The 17,059-nt window shown below is 44.4% G+C and overlaps 1 protein-coding gene across 17 annotated transcripts in view; it reads left to right on the top strand.

The window, feature by feature from the left end:
- The window catches only part of NIN (ninein), a 98,577-nt gene that overhangs the window by 25,403 nt on the left and 56,115 nt on the right, over positions 1 to 17,059 (top strand). For 12 of the 17 annotated variants that reach the window (XR_007412317.1, XR_004818095.2, XM_049113152.1 and 9 more), the window contains exons 5-6: positions 6,023 to 6,112; positions 7,579 to 7,739. Coding sequence is in view for 15 of the 17 variants with exons in the window: in XM_049113152.1 (XP_048969109.1) it covers positions 6,023 to 6,112; positions 7,579 to 7,739 (251 nt within the window). In the remaining 2 variants the exon portion in view is untranslated. The remainder of the gene's footprint in view (positions 1 to 6,022; positions 6,113 to 7,578; positions 7,740 to 17,059) is intronic. The other 5 variants (XM_035719943.2, XM_049113153.1, XM_025444197.3 and 2 more) reach the window with 1 other exon arrangement.

Below are 17,059 nucleotides of genomic sequence, written 5' to 3'. Positions count from 1 at the left end.
GGCTAGCTTTGTGTTTCTTAACCAGATTTTATGTAACACAAATGGACACTATGAAGTTCTGCTTGCTGAGGACAAATGCCTAGTGGACTTCATGCTTTCATATTCCTCTAATAAAAGACAGTTATATGTAAATAAAAGCAAAACTATATTAGAATTTGAGAGAAGGAGCACTTGGGTGGCTCAGTCTGTTAAGTGTCCGAGTCTTGGTTTTGACTCAGGTCACAATCTCAGGGTCGTGAGATTGAGCTCCATGTCAGGCTCTGGGCTGGGTGTGGAGCCTGCTTAAGATTTTTTTCTCTCTGCCTTCCTGCCTCCTCTCTCTTTCACTCCCTCTTTTTAAAAAAAAAAGAATTTGAGAAAAAATGGAATTAAGTCATTATTTCCATAGACTTGGATCCTGCCACTTATTATTTCTCTGAGGTACGGTTTCTTTATTTTTTTAAATTAGTGTGATGATTTTTCATGCTAGATGATTTTCAGCATCTTTTTTACCCTGATAATTTATGATTCTAAGACTCTTAGGGAAGAGTTTTTCCCCTAAAAACACCACCACCAGCACCACAATGAAAAATGCTAATACCCAGTTAGGGACAGGAAAATAGATTGGGGATGTAGGGAATTGTAAATTCCTAGCTGATTAACACCAGTGACATAATTCCTTCATATCTACATGTATAGTTTAATTTTTAAAATTATTTTCCTGGAATAAAAGAAGGACAAAAGCTTAATTATTGATTATTATTTATTCAATTTTCTCTGGCTTTGGATTATAGGATTTTTGTAATGGAAATGCTGGCGTGGGCTCTAAGCTATATGGCATCAACATACTGTCTGGATCTGCTCTCCAGAGATTTTTGTCCTTGTTTAATGCATCTTGCATTAGATTTCTGTTCAGTAGTAAATGTTAGCATCATACTGGAAGCCCTTTCTCTCCCTGATATGGTTAATGTAAAAATCTTCCCTTTGTTTACCTGGTGAGGGAAAACTCAGATCTGGAAAAGCCAAATCATTAGGAAAGTAAGACTGTACATAGTTTTGGGGCAGATGACCCTTTTTTTTTTTTTTTTTTTAATAATATTCCTAATTCCAGGAGCTGTCCTACTTTAATTATCTTTCTTATATTTTAAAGAAGCTGGAAATATAGTAAATGTATCTTTTCACTCAGCAAGTGTGCAGTGAAGCAGGTCTTTTTTTTTTTTTTTTTTTTGAAGCAGGTCTTAATGACCAGGCATCAGGCTAGACCCTGATTTGCAGCAGTTGAAGATGTGTGTTTGCCACTGCATTTAGAGGTCTTGGGATAGGCACCAAAGTCTGGCCGAGAGCCCTGTTTTTAGGAGACATACACACAAGTGGCCCAAGAATTATGTTCTCTTGTCCTCTCTCTGGTTGAGTTAGATAAGTAAGAACTTAGTCGCCCATTCCCTTGGCATCTATGAAATGCTAACAGTGAGGACCAGAACATTTTTTCCAAGAGTTAAAAGCAAAATAAAACCACCACCACCACCACCATCAAAAAAAGTCTTTTCCTAAGGTTGGGGGAGGGGGCGGGGATTGGGAATGCTCATGCCCGTTGCTGGTCACATAAAATGATAGGACCTTCCTGGAATTATATGAAACAATGAACAGGCACCAGAAAATGTAAAAATGCCTTTGGCTGATCAATGCAGTTCTTAGATTTTATGCTATGGATGTCCACAAAGATATGTGTATAAGGATAGTCACTGAAAATAGTGGGAAAATATATATCAAGAATAAATAAAAAAAAAAAAAGAATAAATCATTGATAAGGTATAGTTAGGCAAATTGTGATGTATCTGTAATCAAAGAATAAATAACAATTCAAGTGTGCTGCAGAAGAATGCTTACGATGATTTTACTAAGAATACCTGTGATGATTTTGCATGTGCTTCGTTTTTACTAAGGGCAAGAAGGCATTCATTTAAAAAATACACGTTACGCAAAAAACCCCAAAATAATCACCTGAGGAAAACAGTTGACTCAGAAGTTGTGCTGATGTTGTAAGTTTATGTCAACTCCAGAGTCCGAGAAGGTTTCCAAAGCAGGAACATGGATAATTACAGAGTCTTAGCAAACTGACGTGTCCCTCTCATATCAGCCCACGAGTAAAGGGGAAGGAGGTGACAAGGAAGAGAAAATCAGGACAAGAATGATACAGAGGTGGCTCCAGTTTCTGAGATGACAGACTGGGTAACAACATCACTCATTTGCCGCCAGTCTTACCCAGTACAAAAAAATGAGGTTGAGGAAGGTTGCTGCAGGTTTGGGGGTTATGAACTCTCTGACTTTGCTCCACTGGCCCAGCCCACTGACCTCAGGCCACCTTTGGTCCCACAGAAGTCTGGGTTGGGGTGACCCGATATGCGATATGCTGTGATATGCAGTATGTCTGGAGCTTCAAGGTCAGGAGCTACTTGACAGAACAGTGACTGTCCCACTGAGCTCCTATTGTTTTCCTTTCCAGATAAGTAGGCTAAGCCTTTATGACATTAAGTACTCCTAATCTTTGTAAGGACTGAGGATCCTGGTCCAGGTCTGTTTGAATCAAAGCCCAGCCTCTTTCCATGAAGATCTGCTGGGTTGGTAATTCTAACATGTAAAGTGCTTTTAGAAAAATATAACCATCATCATTATGAAATCAGGAGCTATCAACAATATGGGTTGCACTAAATTCATAGGAGAAAAGGTTCCATGAAAGTTGGACCTAAGCAGCTACTTGATAGAAATGAGTTTTGAGTTGAACCTGGAACAACAGGGAGGATTCATTTAAGTGAAATATGAATCCCTGCCTTCTTCCCCCAAATAGCTCAAGATGCATGGCCTTCCAACAAGGATCAGCCAACTGATTCCCCTCGGAGAAGGCTGTGGAAACAATCATACCATGGTTTGCAACTCAAAGCATTTTCCAGTTGATCCTCAACTGCTTTAGGGCGACCTAGACCATCTAGTCAGACCACTCAGCCCTGGGGATTGCTGGTCACGCCCATCCGCCATCCTTGGCACCCTTGTCGGCCTCTGGGTCCCTGCCTTCTTTTCTCCCGCCGCCTCTCCCTTTCCCCACCGTGTCTGTCCATGTCTCCCTCTCTCTCGGTCTTGGTCTTCCTTTAGTTCTTTCTCTTCCCTTTTCTCTTATCTAATACCAGGTATGGGGTTGTGCTCTGTGTAATCCGCATGTGAGGGTATTCACAGGAGGCAAGGAGGTGGGGATGTGCCATGGGGCTGGGTGGTGCTCATTTGCTGCCTGACAGCTCTTTCCCAGGGAAGCTTCTTGGGGCTGCCCGTCCTGAGGCTTGCCTGTGCTTCATTTTTGATTCCTTAGTTTTAAATGAGTTTCAGGAATCCCATGAGCTCAGCAGAAATGTATTATGGAGGGCCTCAGACTGGCATTACTCTGTGCTGAGGGCCTTTGGCTTTGGAAGGGGCTGGTGTCCCAGGGGATGATTGTCCAGGATAACTGAATGAGGCAAGAAGGGAAGGAGAAAGCAAGGGTCTGTACAAACAATTTCAAAAAAAGAAGATCAGCATCAAAGGGCAGCCCGGGTGACTCAGTGGCTTAGCGCCGCCTTCAGCCCAGGGTGTGATCCTGGAGTCCTGGGATCGAGTCCCATGTCGGACTCCCTGCATGGAGCCTCCTTCTCCCTCTGCCTGTGTCTCTGCCTCTCTCTCTCTCTCTCTCTCTCTCATGAATAAATAAATAAATAAAATCTTAAAAAAAAAAAAAAAAAAAGAATATCAGCACCAAAAAGGCAAAGCTTTCTTCTTCATCCTGGAAATATCCTCAGGTCAATTTTGGGAACAGGGAGGTTTAAATCGAAAAGTGATAAAATATCCATCTTGTCCCTCAACAGGTACAGTATAATACTTTGTCCGTGGCAGGTGTTCAGTAAATAGAAGTTAAATGAATCTACCTGATACTGGAGTGTATCTTTGAAACTCTCCTTTAACTTCCTGTTCATTGAATGAATAAATGATGCCTAGGCTTTCCCGTAACTATTTTAGCTTCCTCTGGGATTCTCATTGTTTTACCCTTTGGAGAGCAGAGGTTGCAAGTGGAGACCTAGCTCCAGCAGGCTGTACTCAGTCCGAGGGGGAGGATGACATACTCTGTACTGCTCGCTAGAGTTGAGCCAGGGAGGGAGTCCAGAGGGGTGGGCAGGTGGGTATCTGGTTTTCCCTGCCTGCAGCTGCCTTCTCCCCTGAGTGGTCATTCTCACTGGACTGCATTTCAGTTTTCCTTTTATTATAAGTGCAAGACCTTCTGGTCATAAATCTTATATATGCATGGTGGTTCATCCTGATTCTGGAAGGTGGACATTATCACAGGTCTGGAGTTTCTCTTCTTGGGACAGACAAGATAAGGAGTAAAGAATGTGGTGTCTGAGCTTACAGATTTTAATTTCTAAAGCTGGGAGAAATGGTATCTCTTTTGAATTCCCCAGGTAGATTTTTTTTCCCCCATCTGCTCTGTAGAGACTGTTAGTTGCTTCCATATTTCTCAGCAGTCTTTAGGGGAGTGAATCAAGATTTTTCTGTTTTCTCCTACTCATAATCAAATGTTTAGTTTATGGAATAAGACTCAGATCATCTAAACTAAGTCATGTAGGACTGCTTCAAAGCCATCTTACTGTGACTGGTGTATTTCATAACAAATTCTCCGAGGATGGGGTCCGAGACTCTAGGCAAGTGCAAGCTGGGCTTGTCCTCTTTCCTTCAAAGCCCATTTTTATTTTTGTCAAATAGGAGAAATAGAAAATTGAAAGAAACAAAAATGACTCTGAAGCTTGGCAGTCCAGATAGAATCATAAATAAATGTTCAAGGAAATAAAACATTGAAAGTTTGGCTATCCTTTCTATATTGTTTGTTTCCTGGCATTTTCATCTTCCTCCTTGGAGCACATGATTGGAGCAGTTACTTACACTTACGTTAAAGAAAGCTATGTGACGCAAACAATTTCATTTCTAAGTAAATCAACACCATATTATCCGGCATAGATAACACCATATTATCCGGCATCATTGTTCCATGATGAAACCCTGAAATGTGTAAGTTACATCTGGATGCACTCATAAAATACATGTAAGGGTGTCTGAAGATTCATTTGGTGGACTGCTACTGTGGTCTTTTAAAGGCCTGGTTGAGACTGATTGAAAGAAACATGGTTTTCAAATGTTTAACACATGGACTGCTGACCATGAGTATTCTCTCTGGACATCCTTACTTTTGCTATTTTATTCACTTCTTATCATGTAAATACAGTGACACTCATGTTCTAAATAGGAGAGAGATAGGTGAGTATATAAGTCAAAGAAGTAACTATAATTGGTTTGATTAGTCTAATTCTTTATTGGTCACATAGATGGTTTGGGAAATTTGGTATGAGATAACATTAACATCCCATCTTTCTTTTGTGTATGCTAATGTCTTTATTCCAAAAAAGAGTTTACGGTTTAATAGATTTCTCTAGAAATTGACTTTGTGATGATGTACTTAAATTCTGTCAAAGATACTAACTTAAAGTTTGTTCAAATTAATTATAGTAATAAAATATAAAGTAAATAAAAAATTTAAAAATTCTTGGCAATGCAAACATAAGTCAAAGTAGATCCAAATTTCACAGGGTCCCTCCTAATGGCTCACAATCTATTACCTTCTGTCTCTTATTAAAATTCACCTCGGCTCCCTGCATGGCATGAGGTAGTGGTAAATAACTAGGGAATCATTTCACCCACAGGTGGGTTTCGGAGTAAATTACAATAGTTGTTTTAAGCTGGATGCTCTGTCCCACTACTGTCTTCCGCTGTAAAAGCGCAGCATGCAGTAAGAGCTCCTTTGCCACTTCCATCCCCAGACCACAACTGTTCTCACTCTGGGAAAATGTCATGTTCCATTTTTCCAAACCCACACCCCCATCATCAACTAATGGTGTATCTTGTTGTCTGCCAGTAAACTTTAAGAATGTGTAATAAATTAAGGATGGTTCTGCATTGCCTCTTATCTGACTAGCATCTGTGGGTGTCAGCTGCCAACAAGTAGCTCGGGTGTCTGGGCCGCTCCTGAATACTCACAGGCTGACACACTCTCTTCTGAAGAAAGGTACCTTCAAATATGCATGTGATTTTCAGTATAAATTGTGTATGCTTAAAAACCCTTCCTGCAAGAGAACTGCTCAACCGGAATAAAATGACTTGGCTGGGACTTTTAAAAAGCTGGATATAAATATCACTAGAAATTATAGAGCAAGCATAAATACTTCACTCTGAGCTTTGCTGAGCATTTTCAGAATGCTTTTGACCACATCTGTGAAATCTGAGCTTATACCAGAGGAAGGGCAGGGGGGGCGCGGGGAAGGGCAGAGTTAATCAAACAGGATCACTGGTCCTCCAGGGAAGCTACAAAGTGATGGCTAACGCCTAATGTGGTTTCCATGGTGGTAAAGGAGGTTTCATTCTTTTAGTTCTTATTTCATCAACCACCCTTGTGTTGATGATGTGTGTACATACCTTGTCTGAAAATCTACATGTCTGAGTTGAGACATCTTGTTAAGACTGTCATGTTCAAACAGAACCCACACTATGTTCTCTTGAGAGACACTAGGCTCTTGTGGATGGATGTTAAGAACCGAAATCAAAGTATTGCCAATCTTTGGTATGTTAATAGAATATTTTCTGCTCCTAATTCTGTGGAAGGTGCTAAAAAAATATATCTAAGCTGACATCTGCATAGAGTGAAGTATTTATTGCTTTAATGGTGGTGGTGGTGGCGATGGTGGCAGCAATGTGGTAGCAGCATTGGTGAAGGTGGTGAATGTTGCACTCAACATGTTACATCAGAATGCTGAGGTCCTTTAAGGTCAAGAAATGACTCTCCCCTCTTGCATATTCCTTTTTATTTCATACAACACCGTAGCTCATGACGAGAATAAAACATAATATACTGTTTTTCTTTATACAGTTGTGCACTTACTATTTTATTCCACAGCTTTTAATTTTATAGTGAGATCTTGATGCCAGGTTTCATGTAAGCGATGGGCTGTCATTAATTTATCAGGATCCACTGTGTCAGTTTCTTTGTTCTGTCATCCTGCTTGTCTGCTAGATCAGAAGGTGGGAGGGTTAACAAAGGAGTCACTGAGGTACAAGAGGGGTGTGGAAATACGAATAGGGCTGATATGGTGTTTGGTTTTTCATTATTTTCCAAGACTTCCTCCAATGTGTCTCTCCCTTTTCCTTTCTCTGCAAGATACCAGTTTCATAAACAGAAGAACAAATGTGACTCCTCACTTTATCCTGATCTCAGTTCTGCACTCTAAGTCAGACACTCTTCCTTGCTGGTATTGCCTGTCTCCCATTGTATGCAGAGATGTGCTTGGGGTGCTGTCAATCATTCAGAATTAGAATCTGACCTGGTGGCTCATCTATACGCCCACATCCAGCACAACTGGCTAACAGTGGTGGTTTATTTTGGGGCGAGTATAAGAGGCTGTGCCTGACAGCTGTGAGTGTCAGCCAAGGGCTGAGATTGTCATATAATGTGGCCTCAACTCTTGTCTCCCTGCCTAGACTGCTCACTAGAAGCTCAGCCCAAATATGTTAAAGGTGGGAAGCGTTATGGACGAAGGTCTTTACCGGAGTTTCAAGAATCTGTTGAAGAGTTTGCAGAGATCGAGCCACTAGATGAAGAAGCACGGCCCTCACACGCCCCAGCCAGTGACCGCGGTGAGGTAAGGAATTGGATGGACACACCCATCTGGACCAGAGGTGTGGAGACTCACACCTGCCCACAGGTGTGGGGCAGGGACAGGAGAACTCAGGGGTTTATGGCTTTTCTCAGTTACCAGCTACTTGCTAATCTTACCACTTGCCTTTGGGGGTATATATGGCTAATTTTTCTGTTGTTTGAATGTTTTCCTCTCTGTTTCAGCTTCCGGAGAGCTGACATTTTTGTGCAAGCTTTATGTTGATATATCTTATAATTCAGATCCTTTCACCTTATCTGGAGTCTGCCACTTGCAGCACTCCTCAGGGCACTGTCATCTTTAGTTGTGTAAAAAGCTGACCCCCTGGTGCACAATCTGTAAGCCAGCATCCGTGGCAGGTAGGGAAAGGAAGGCGGTGCGCTTATCTTCTTGAGAGCCGCGCCTTATCTCTCATGGTGGGAGAAAGCAGCTTTCAGACTTGGTTCTGTGGCCTCGGCAGTCGCCACGGCTCTCCTCCCTGGGAGTGTGGCACCCAGGCATGCCTGGTAGTCGAATTCACGAGCTTCCCTCATCTCCCTTGTACACACAACACCACAATCTACCAGTAAAGGAGAAGCACTAACATTTTCTTTATTCTTTTCTTACGGCTCATTTACCAGCATGCCATTTACAGAACATGATTGAAAATGCCATGCTGAGCAAGTTCTAAGTATTTCTAGCAAATCCCAGCTCAGACTGGGGATGCAAATATTTCAAATATTAACATAAGCTGGAAAAAAGACAAAGCGCCTCAACTTTCTCAGTAGCTGTCGATTGTGGGTTGATGGAGGTATGTGTGTATGCACGTGTGCACATGTGCTCACTGCTGTCTAATGCCTATGGTCAGCTCTTTAAAGTCCACAGGAAACTTGCTCCAATAATGTCCCCAGCAGTCAGACATCCAGCCTCTTCAGCTTTCCAGAATGCCCACAAACCCACAGTTAACTGAAAAGAGCCCAGATGCTGAACAGAAAGGAAACCAGCCATAGTACTGCAATCTAGAAGACACAGGACCAGCCTGCCAATCCCAAGAAGTTTGCACCATTGTTTTAAAGATAAGGAATACCCGTCCTCACACCAGAGGAGAGAGAACAGTGGCAGACATGGGAGTGAGAAGAGAGGAAGAAACAGCTAGAGAAGAAAGTTAGAAACCCCCCAAATGGTGTAAGAGTCGCATGGGTGAGAAGTGACAGAAGAAGCCACAAGAAGCAAAGATGACAACACTGCCTGGTACATCATGGCATTGGGGCCAGTTGGTGTGGAGCAGAGGCTACTCCCCTGCTTGGGTTCAGTCAGTTTCAGACTCTATCTCAGGTCCCTGTGAGGATTTAGATTTCCCCAGTAAAACCCATGTACTCACATGCACAAAAATTTTGCATATCCCATTTCAAAGATATTTCAGTTCTTGCTGTGTTCAGATTTACCTTTCTGTCGGGAAGAGTATCATTTGATTACATAAAGTCTGTTCCATGACCCTGTGTAGTATGGGATGTACCTGAGACACTTCCCTAAGGGGGAAAAATGGTTAAAATGTGTCTCAACACTTTAGAGTGGTAAGCTTTTGTTATTTGGAAAACACGTTTAAGTCTAATATCTCCTTTCTCCCAACTACTTTCAGTGCCTGAGGCATTATTATTTGGTGCTAAGAAATAAAATGACGACTTAGTTTTTGGTGAGATAGTTTCTAGTTACTACCTGGAGACATCCAGAAAGTTCTTGGGCAGAACTGATTTTGTTGCTGGCAGCTTATTTTTCTTATACTCTTGATTTATCTTACCTACCAACTTCCAGTGAGATTTACTGTTTAAAACTGAGACTTTGGGATATCTGGGTGGCTCAGTCATTGGGTGTCTGCCTTTGACTCAGGTGGTGGTCCTGGGATCAAATCTTGCATCAAGCTCTCCACGGGGAGACTGCTTATCCCTCTGCCTATGTCTTTGCCTCTCTTTCTGTCTCTCATGAATAAAGTCTTAAAAAAAAAAAAGTGAGACTTTGGGCTAATGTATAAATAAAGAGGCCAGAGTTTGGGCAAAATCTTGCTGCTGTGTCTTAGTAGAAGGGCATGCCAGGAAAACCATTTCACACACCACCACCACCACCTCCCCTCCAGCCCCCTATGTACTTCAGCTTCCCTTAATCTTTCAGAACCTCTTCGGTGAGACCTTCTGACACTGTATATAGAAGCTTTAGTGATCAACAACCTCTCTCAATAGAATAGCAAATAAAGGCCTGGAAGGGTCCTTTCTCTTCCATGTCAGTTCTCCTTGAGGACCCCCTACTGCCCCGACTTTGCGAGTCTGTTCTGTCCAGGGTGGACTCAAACCAAAGCTCACCCAGATGCTTTCTTGCCTAAAAATGAAGTGTTAGGTGAGCTGAATTGACCCTGCCAGTTTTCAAAGGGATTCATCACTTTAAAAAAAATCAATAGCTTCACATGTGACATGTTTGAAATCCCTGTTGTCGACAAGAGAGGGCCCGTCCAGGCTTTGTGTCACAGCCATGCTCCTAGGTCACGCTCGCTGCCTTCACAGATATCTACAGTCCAGTGACATAGTTTCCTTGGGATGTCAGTCTTACAGCACACTGTTGTGTCAAAACAGCATCCCTTTCTTGACCAGTTTCCACAGGAGCCTCAGCAATTTAGGACCACTCAGTTGGCCAATAGAAATTCATGTTCTGGGCAGCTTGCACCAGAAATACCTTTGTCTTCAGAGTGCCTGGTAATCTTCCCTTTTTTTTTTTTTTAAGATTTCATTTATTTATTCATGAGAGATACAGAGAGGCAGAGACACAGGCAGAAGGAGAAACAGGCTCCCTTTGGGTAGCCTGATGCAGGACTTGATCCCAGGCGCTTGGGATCATGCCCTGAGCCAAAGGCAGACGCTTAACCACTGAGCCACCCAGGTGCTCCCATAGAGTGCCTGGTAATCTTATTCTAGAGTTGTCTCCATGTGGGAACGATAGGGAGGAGAACATTCTTAATAACCTGTGGAGTTTATTTATTCTTAACTTATAAGCAGTTAAGCATCTGTCAGGAGTTCTTTACTCTTCCATTGGCTTCCCCCACCCCTTTTGGTTGCCTGAGGCCGTTTGTCTCCTGCCCTTGGGTGTTAAAAATTTATTTCCTGAGTATATTTGTTACCAGTGTTCTTCCTTCATCTCAATGCTACTGAGCACTGAAGGAGGAAAGTGGGGATGGGTGTCTCTTGACGTGAGTGAATAATTCATTAAGAGTAGACAGATGGGGAGCCGGAAATGGGCCTTCGTGGTTTTGACTGTGGGTTTCCTTCAGCTGTTGGGTCCTGGCTCAGGGAAAGGTGAGAATCCTAGTTTGCCTTCAGACTACAGTCTCTGCTGCTCTCAGACATGCCTGATTTTTCCTAAAGAGACTTGAGAATTTTTTGGATGATGATGAAAGGACCTGAACTTGTGTCAAAAGTTACATGGGGTGGAATCCTGCCTGTTGCTACCCAACAGACCAATTTTTGCTCTAAGATGAACTATTATTTTATTTATGTGAGTACTTGGAGAGGGATGGGCAATGGAATGGTGTCCTCAGGATACCTTGCTTCCTTCTAGGAACCGATCCTATAGAGACAAGTGAGCAGTTACCTGAAGGGATAAAACAATACCCCTCCCCTTCCTTCTAGGGTTATTCCATAATAGGGGAATTGCTGTGGATTGACAATTCAAGCCTGTGCTCCTGAGTTAGTGGCTCACAACAGTTTTTCTAACATCTTTATTTGGGAAACCTTCTCCCATATGTACAACCAAAATTACAGATAATGCTCAGGAGTTGTACCTCTGCAACTCCACCCAGGAAAACATAGTAGTGCAGACAAATGAGGGTGATGCTATTATTGTAAAGTTTGCTTTCAAGCAACTAAATTTATATATTTATTTTAAAAAATTATTTATTAGAGAGCACGCAAGCGAGAGAGTACAAGCAGGGGGAGAGGGAGAAGCAGACTCCCCCTGAGCAGGGAGCCCAATGTGGGGCTCCATCCCAGGACGCTGGGATCATGACCTGGGCAGGCAGACGCATAACTGACTGAGCCACCTAGGCTCCCCCTAAATTTATTTTTACTCTAAGTCCCATGGGAAGCTTCTGGCTTCCTTTATTACCGTGACCTGGAATCCCTCTCATGACCATTCATGGTACATCACTGTGATGGAACGCCTTGGGTGAGAATGCATGTGGTTGTTAGGGGCTACCAAATGCTCCACCACCTTGACCTCATCCTCTGAATGGGATGTATGAGAATAAACCTTGTTATCAGGTGCTTTTGATTGTGTTGGACTTTTGTTTCAGTTCGTATATATTGAGCTAATAAAAACTGTACACATTTTAGTCCTCTCAGTCCACCTTTATTCCGACAATTTGATTCTTTCCTGCTGAAGTAGCCAATCTCTAACCTAGCTATTAAGCATGCCTCCCCTATGCGTCTAGTTCACAAGGCCATAAAGCGATCACATAGGGAAAGACCACTGTATTCTTTCTAAATTTTCAGCACTAAAATGTGTATTTCAGAATTTCATTTGGAAACCCTGAAGCAGAATGTGCTAATTCACCAGTGACAAGTAATTTCCACCATGAGGCTGAAATGTGCATTCACCTTCCAATGTAGTGTGTTTATCCAACGAATGGATTCCCTTGGGAGTCCGACCTCTCATCTCAGGTGACACAGAAAGGAAAGTGGTGATTTTTCTTTCTTCTTTTTTTTTTTTTTTAAATGAGATCATTTTCACTCAAGGCAGTTTAGTTGGACATTCTATTCTGAATTAATCCAGACCAACAAAGGGCACATTCTTGATTCCAGCATAAGGTGTGATGAATGAGAATGTTCTGGTGGTTATTTTGCTTTACGTGGTTAAGAAACAGAAGTGAGATTTTAGGTTCCAAAGAGTACCTCCCTCCCTTTTTCTACACATACCTGCAATGGCTACTGAACTGACATTGAATTTTAATTTTGTGCTTTTTTCTAAGGATAAGTGGATGGGGGGGGTGAGAAACCAAACTAATGCCCAGTTCTATTCTGTGTTAACTCACACCTGGTAGGAGAGGTTGTTTAGCGAATATAATTGGGGCAGGGCCACTTTGCTTTCTGCCCTCGTTGAAAACAGGGGACACCTTGTTAACTGTTTTCCTCCAGAGAGAATGTATCAGGTCTAGTAAGATCATTATCGAGAGCAGGAGGCTTCAAACAATTATTTCTTCAACTACAGACAATAGTAGTGTAAGCCAAAACCAGACAGTTTAAGTGAGGACCTGGGAGAAAAGTTGAAGCTGGTTGTTTCATTTGCTTGACAACAGAGGAGCAAATCACAGCTCCGTGTCACGGTGGGGGGTGTGGAGTGGTGGTGGTGGTGGTGGTGGTGGTGGTTTAAGAACTAAAAATGAACAGACCACCCCCCCAAAACTGGTTTTACTACCTCATGTAAAATCACACTTCTTCAAGCCGTGGGAAACTGACTTCTGGTCCCCTTACGTTCATTTTCCTATATGTGTAACTTTGCAATTAACCTTCGTGAATTATTCATTTATATTGCATAGAGGGAATATTTGATGCTGGAGCAAACTTCTTAATAACTGAGCGAAGTTCTGCTAAGAACTTCCATAGTTGAAATGTACCTATTTTCCCGTTCCTCTCATCAGATTCTCTGGTTCTAGTTCTTGACAAAGTAAGCGGTGTCATTACTGATGTGCCATCTATTTCCATCAAACGATATGACATCATCAGGATAGCTTTTTTTTTTTTTTAATGGAATTCCAGCATTTCCCTTTCTTTTTCTTAAGTCTATTAGATCCTTTGGCTATTCCCAGAGGTGAAACACTCATTCAAGATGCGATTGTAGACCACTTGAAAGTGATATAAAGAAGTCCCTTCAGAGCTAATAAGGTAGCTCTCATTCTCACGCAGACTTTGAGGCTTTGCTGTTCTGGTAAAGTCTTCCTGACTTGATCCCAGAGGGAATTCCCTTGGCGTCCAGCCCCCACCCCCACCTCCTTCCAGGTCAACAACTTCCAGTAATTATTTTCTAGCTAGAAAATAAAACCGACAACAAAATATTAACAAGTTAATTTTAATGGTAATAGTAACATTTTCCAGCTATGCCATTAAGTATATTTTCCAAATGGAAAAACAGGGTTCACTCTCCACCGGAAGCAGCTCTGATGAATAAGATACCATGAGCAGATATATGAAAAGAGCCCTTTCCTTTAGGGACTTTAAAAATCCAATGAACCGAGAACACTCCCCAGCCTTGGTAAAGGAAGAGGCTTAAGGCTCAAAGTCTTTTTAAATTCAGCATTTCTCCACATTGGCAGTACCGAAGGCTTCCTGGCAATGTAGCAGGGCTCTCCTAAATGTGTGTGCACTTAAAAATCATACAGTAACTCCTGTTGTCCCCAGTACTTGTAGCTTTTAATGGCTTTTAAAGATAAAGGAACTGATTCGCTTTCTGGTCATGATCGCCCTGCAAACTGAGCAGCTTGTCCCTGGGTTCGGAGAGGAGACATTGGGAGCTGGGCAGTCAGGCCCTCTGCTGCCCGTTTTGCCTTCAAGGCAGGGTGGCAGAAATGAAGTCCCAGGAAGTGCGGCTTCCAGGACCTGGCTCAGAGCAAGGGCTTTGTAGCTATTTGGGACTATTGGATATGCCATAGATGCCATGTTTTTCAAAGTCTTCAAGTTCTGGTTACAGGCACTCTTCTAAACCGATCACTGTTTTTTCCAGAGACTTCCTGTGCTTAGCTGAGTGTGCTACTCTCGTAAAATGGACGCTGCTGCTCAGTTTGTTTGGGGAGCGTTGTTATCCCAGCAAATTTCCTTCCTCTGCTCTCTGGGCTTGCAAGGCTTTCCCCTTCCAAAAAAAAAAAAAAAGAAAAAGAAAAAGAAAAACCCAAACATCTGCTTAAGGCTGCTGAGTTCAGTTCAGCAACCTCTGCTGGGAAAGAATAACCCCGTGTGTGCCCCCATAATCGTTTTAATTAGCCATACATTCAGCAGGGCTCAAGGTCTGTCCTGGAGCAGATGGCTGCTGGGGGCCGGGCCTGGGCTATTGTGGGCGGGGGCCTCGGCAGACCTGCAGGCTGCAAGCCCGGGACCGCGAGCCTCAGGCCATCTGCTCTGCAGTCCGGCAAAGCAGGTGGCCCTGCAAAGAAAGCATTCCTGAAAGCGGTGTTGCTGGTGTGGCCCACGTGTGCGGGGCACCCTTGTCGGCTCTAGGGCAGCTAGAGCACTGGCCACAACGGCCGGCGTGACATTGAGAGGCACAGCCCACGGCGGGTGCGGGCCCCTTTGTCTGCCTGAGGGGGCTGGGGGCTGCCTTCTGTAGCAGCATTTCGGGGCCAGGCCGCCCCTGACCCCGTCCCCTCCGTCTGCTCTCGCTGGGGCTGTTGGCCAGCAGCACGCGCGGCCCCTGCCAGCTGCGGCCGCCCAGGGCACCCCGCCGACCTCGGGGAGGCCGCCCCGGGAGGCGCCGCTCCTGAGTGGAGTCGGAAGGCGACGGCTCCCTCACGGCGGCCGGGTTCAAAGCTGTAGCTTCTACAGAGCGTCTTCTGGGTTTGCTCCTAAAGCCGACGCTGGTCTATCTGCTGTTTCTTTTCTCTGCCCTTGGCCTAATTTTGGACACCCAGATAATAGTAGTGACCGGAACATCTACTTACTGACAGACGTTTAGCTCTCCATCGGCAGCAGGCACCGTTTGAAGTGCATCCCACATTGCACACCTTCGGAGGCGGGCGTTGCTACTGTTCCCCCTGAGGTGACCGAGGCAGGCCCCGAGTTAAGGAACGCGTCCGAGGTCGAGCAGCAAGTGGGTGGTGGAGCTGAAATTGACCTCTGGGGGCCCAGCTCTGGAGCCCGAGTCCTTAACCACCTCATCGTTCTGGCTGAACTAATGACAGTGGCTGACAGTTCCTAAGTCCCGGGGGTGTCCCTCCACGTCGGCGCGGCGCCGGGTGGCTCATCCCCTCTGTGGATGAAGGAAGGTGCCCGGGGTCCCGTAGTGTGGCCGGGCCAGACTTGGCCCCGTCCCTCTGCTCAGCCCTTGTGCTCACGCCCTCTGTCGTTCTGCCTTGAGAGTCCACAGTAGTTGAATACCACTGAATGATTTTAAAACATTTACTAATATCCATTTCTCCCGTGCGAGGTGACAGAAGATTTCAGGGGAAGAATTAAAAATCCGTTCTCATGAATTAGTCTTGAGAACACAGGCCAGCAATTGTCCCTCCTTTCTTCCCCGACTTTTCCGGAGATCTTTGGGATTCTCTGCCTTCCGATGCTCACGGCTGATCTGTGCCTCGAGGCCACCTGCCAGCCTTTCACTGCCCTGGGTAAACCGGCAGCAATTAAAAGACCCTGTTCCAGAATGATGCCTCTTTTTATTGGCGTTGCTCTAGTGGGCGAATGATCTAATCCCCACAACCTTCTAACCTGACGTCCCCCTCCCTCTCCCCCTTCTTTTTAATTGGAACTACTGGCTCCAGGCAGTGGGAATAAAAATGAGCTATGAATGAGCTGAATCTCCCCTCCTACCGCCCCATCCTTAAAATTGCAATTTAATAACAAACATTCAGCTGCAGCGTGCTTGCCTCCCCCTTATTAAAGGAACAGACCCTTGGTGGAGACTGGGGAGAAGCACAGCCCTTGTTTCTGGGGAGCAGACTCCATCTCCAACTGAAATGGTCTTGGAGTGAAAATCTAGCTGTTCAGTATAAGCTTGCTGCTTCAAGCAGGTTCTAGCTGGATCTAGGTTTCTTACACTGGGCCACGGGAGAAATGTGTGTGAAACTGTCACCCCTGGCCATTTTTTAACAGGTTCACCACGGCTTACTCAGAGTCCGTGTGAAATTGTGTAAGCTGCCCATGCTGCCTGGGCTTCAGAAGGCTGTGCTGTACGTGATGCCGCCGGGTTAAGCCGCCTCCAGGATGTCACAGTCTCAGACCCCAATTCGGGGCGCCAGTGTCCCTGATCTTTCCACCCTCTGCCAAGCCCGGGAGGCACTGGCGTCAGCAGCTCTCACCCTCCTGAAGGGCACCTGGCCTCCTGCGAAGACTCCTCTGTCGCAGGTCACAGTGCTGGAGGGTGCTGCCGATGTCACAGGGAGGTGTGTAGCAAAGGGAGAGTTCTTCCCTTTCTCCCCACCCCCATGTCACAGGAAATTCATTTGGTGAGAATTTTTTTTTAAGACTTATTTATTAGAGCACAAGCAGGGGGAGCAGCAGGAAGAGGAAGAGGGAGAAGTAGGTCCTTCTTCTGGGGTCCTTCCCCACTGAGTGGGGAGCCCAACTTGGGGGCTCGAT

This window comes from Canis lupus, chromosome 8, assembly GCF_003254725.2.
Source record: "Canis lupus dingo isolate Sandy chromosome 8, ASM325472v2, whole genome shotgun sequence".
NCBI lineage: Eukaryota > Metazoa > Chordata > Mammalia > Carnivora > Canidae > Canis > Canis lupus.
The sequence above is the reverse complement of the archived record's forward strand: the minus strand, read 5'-3'. Positions and strand labels throughout refer to the sequence as shown.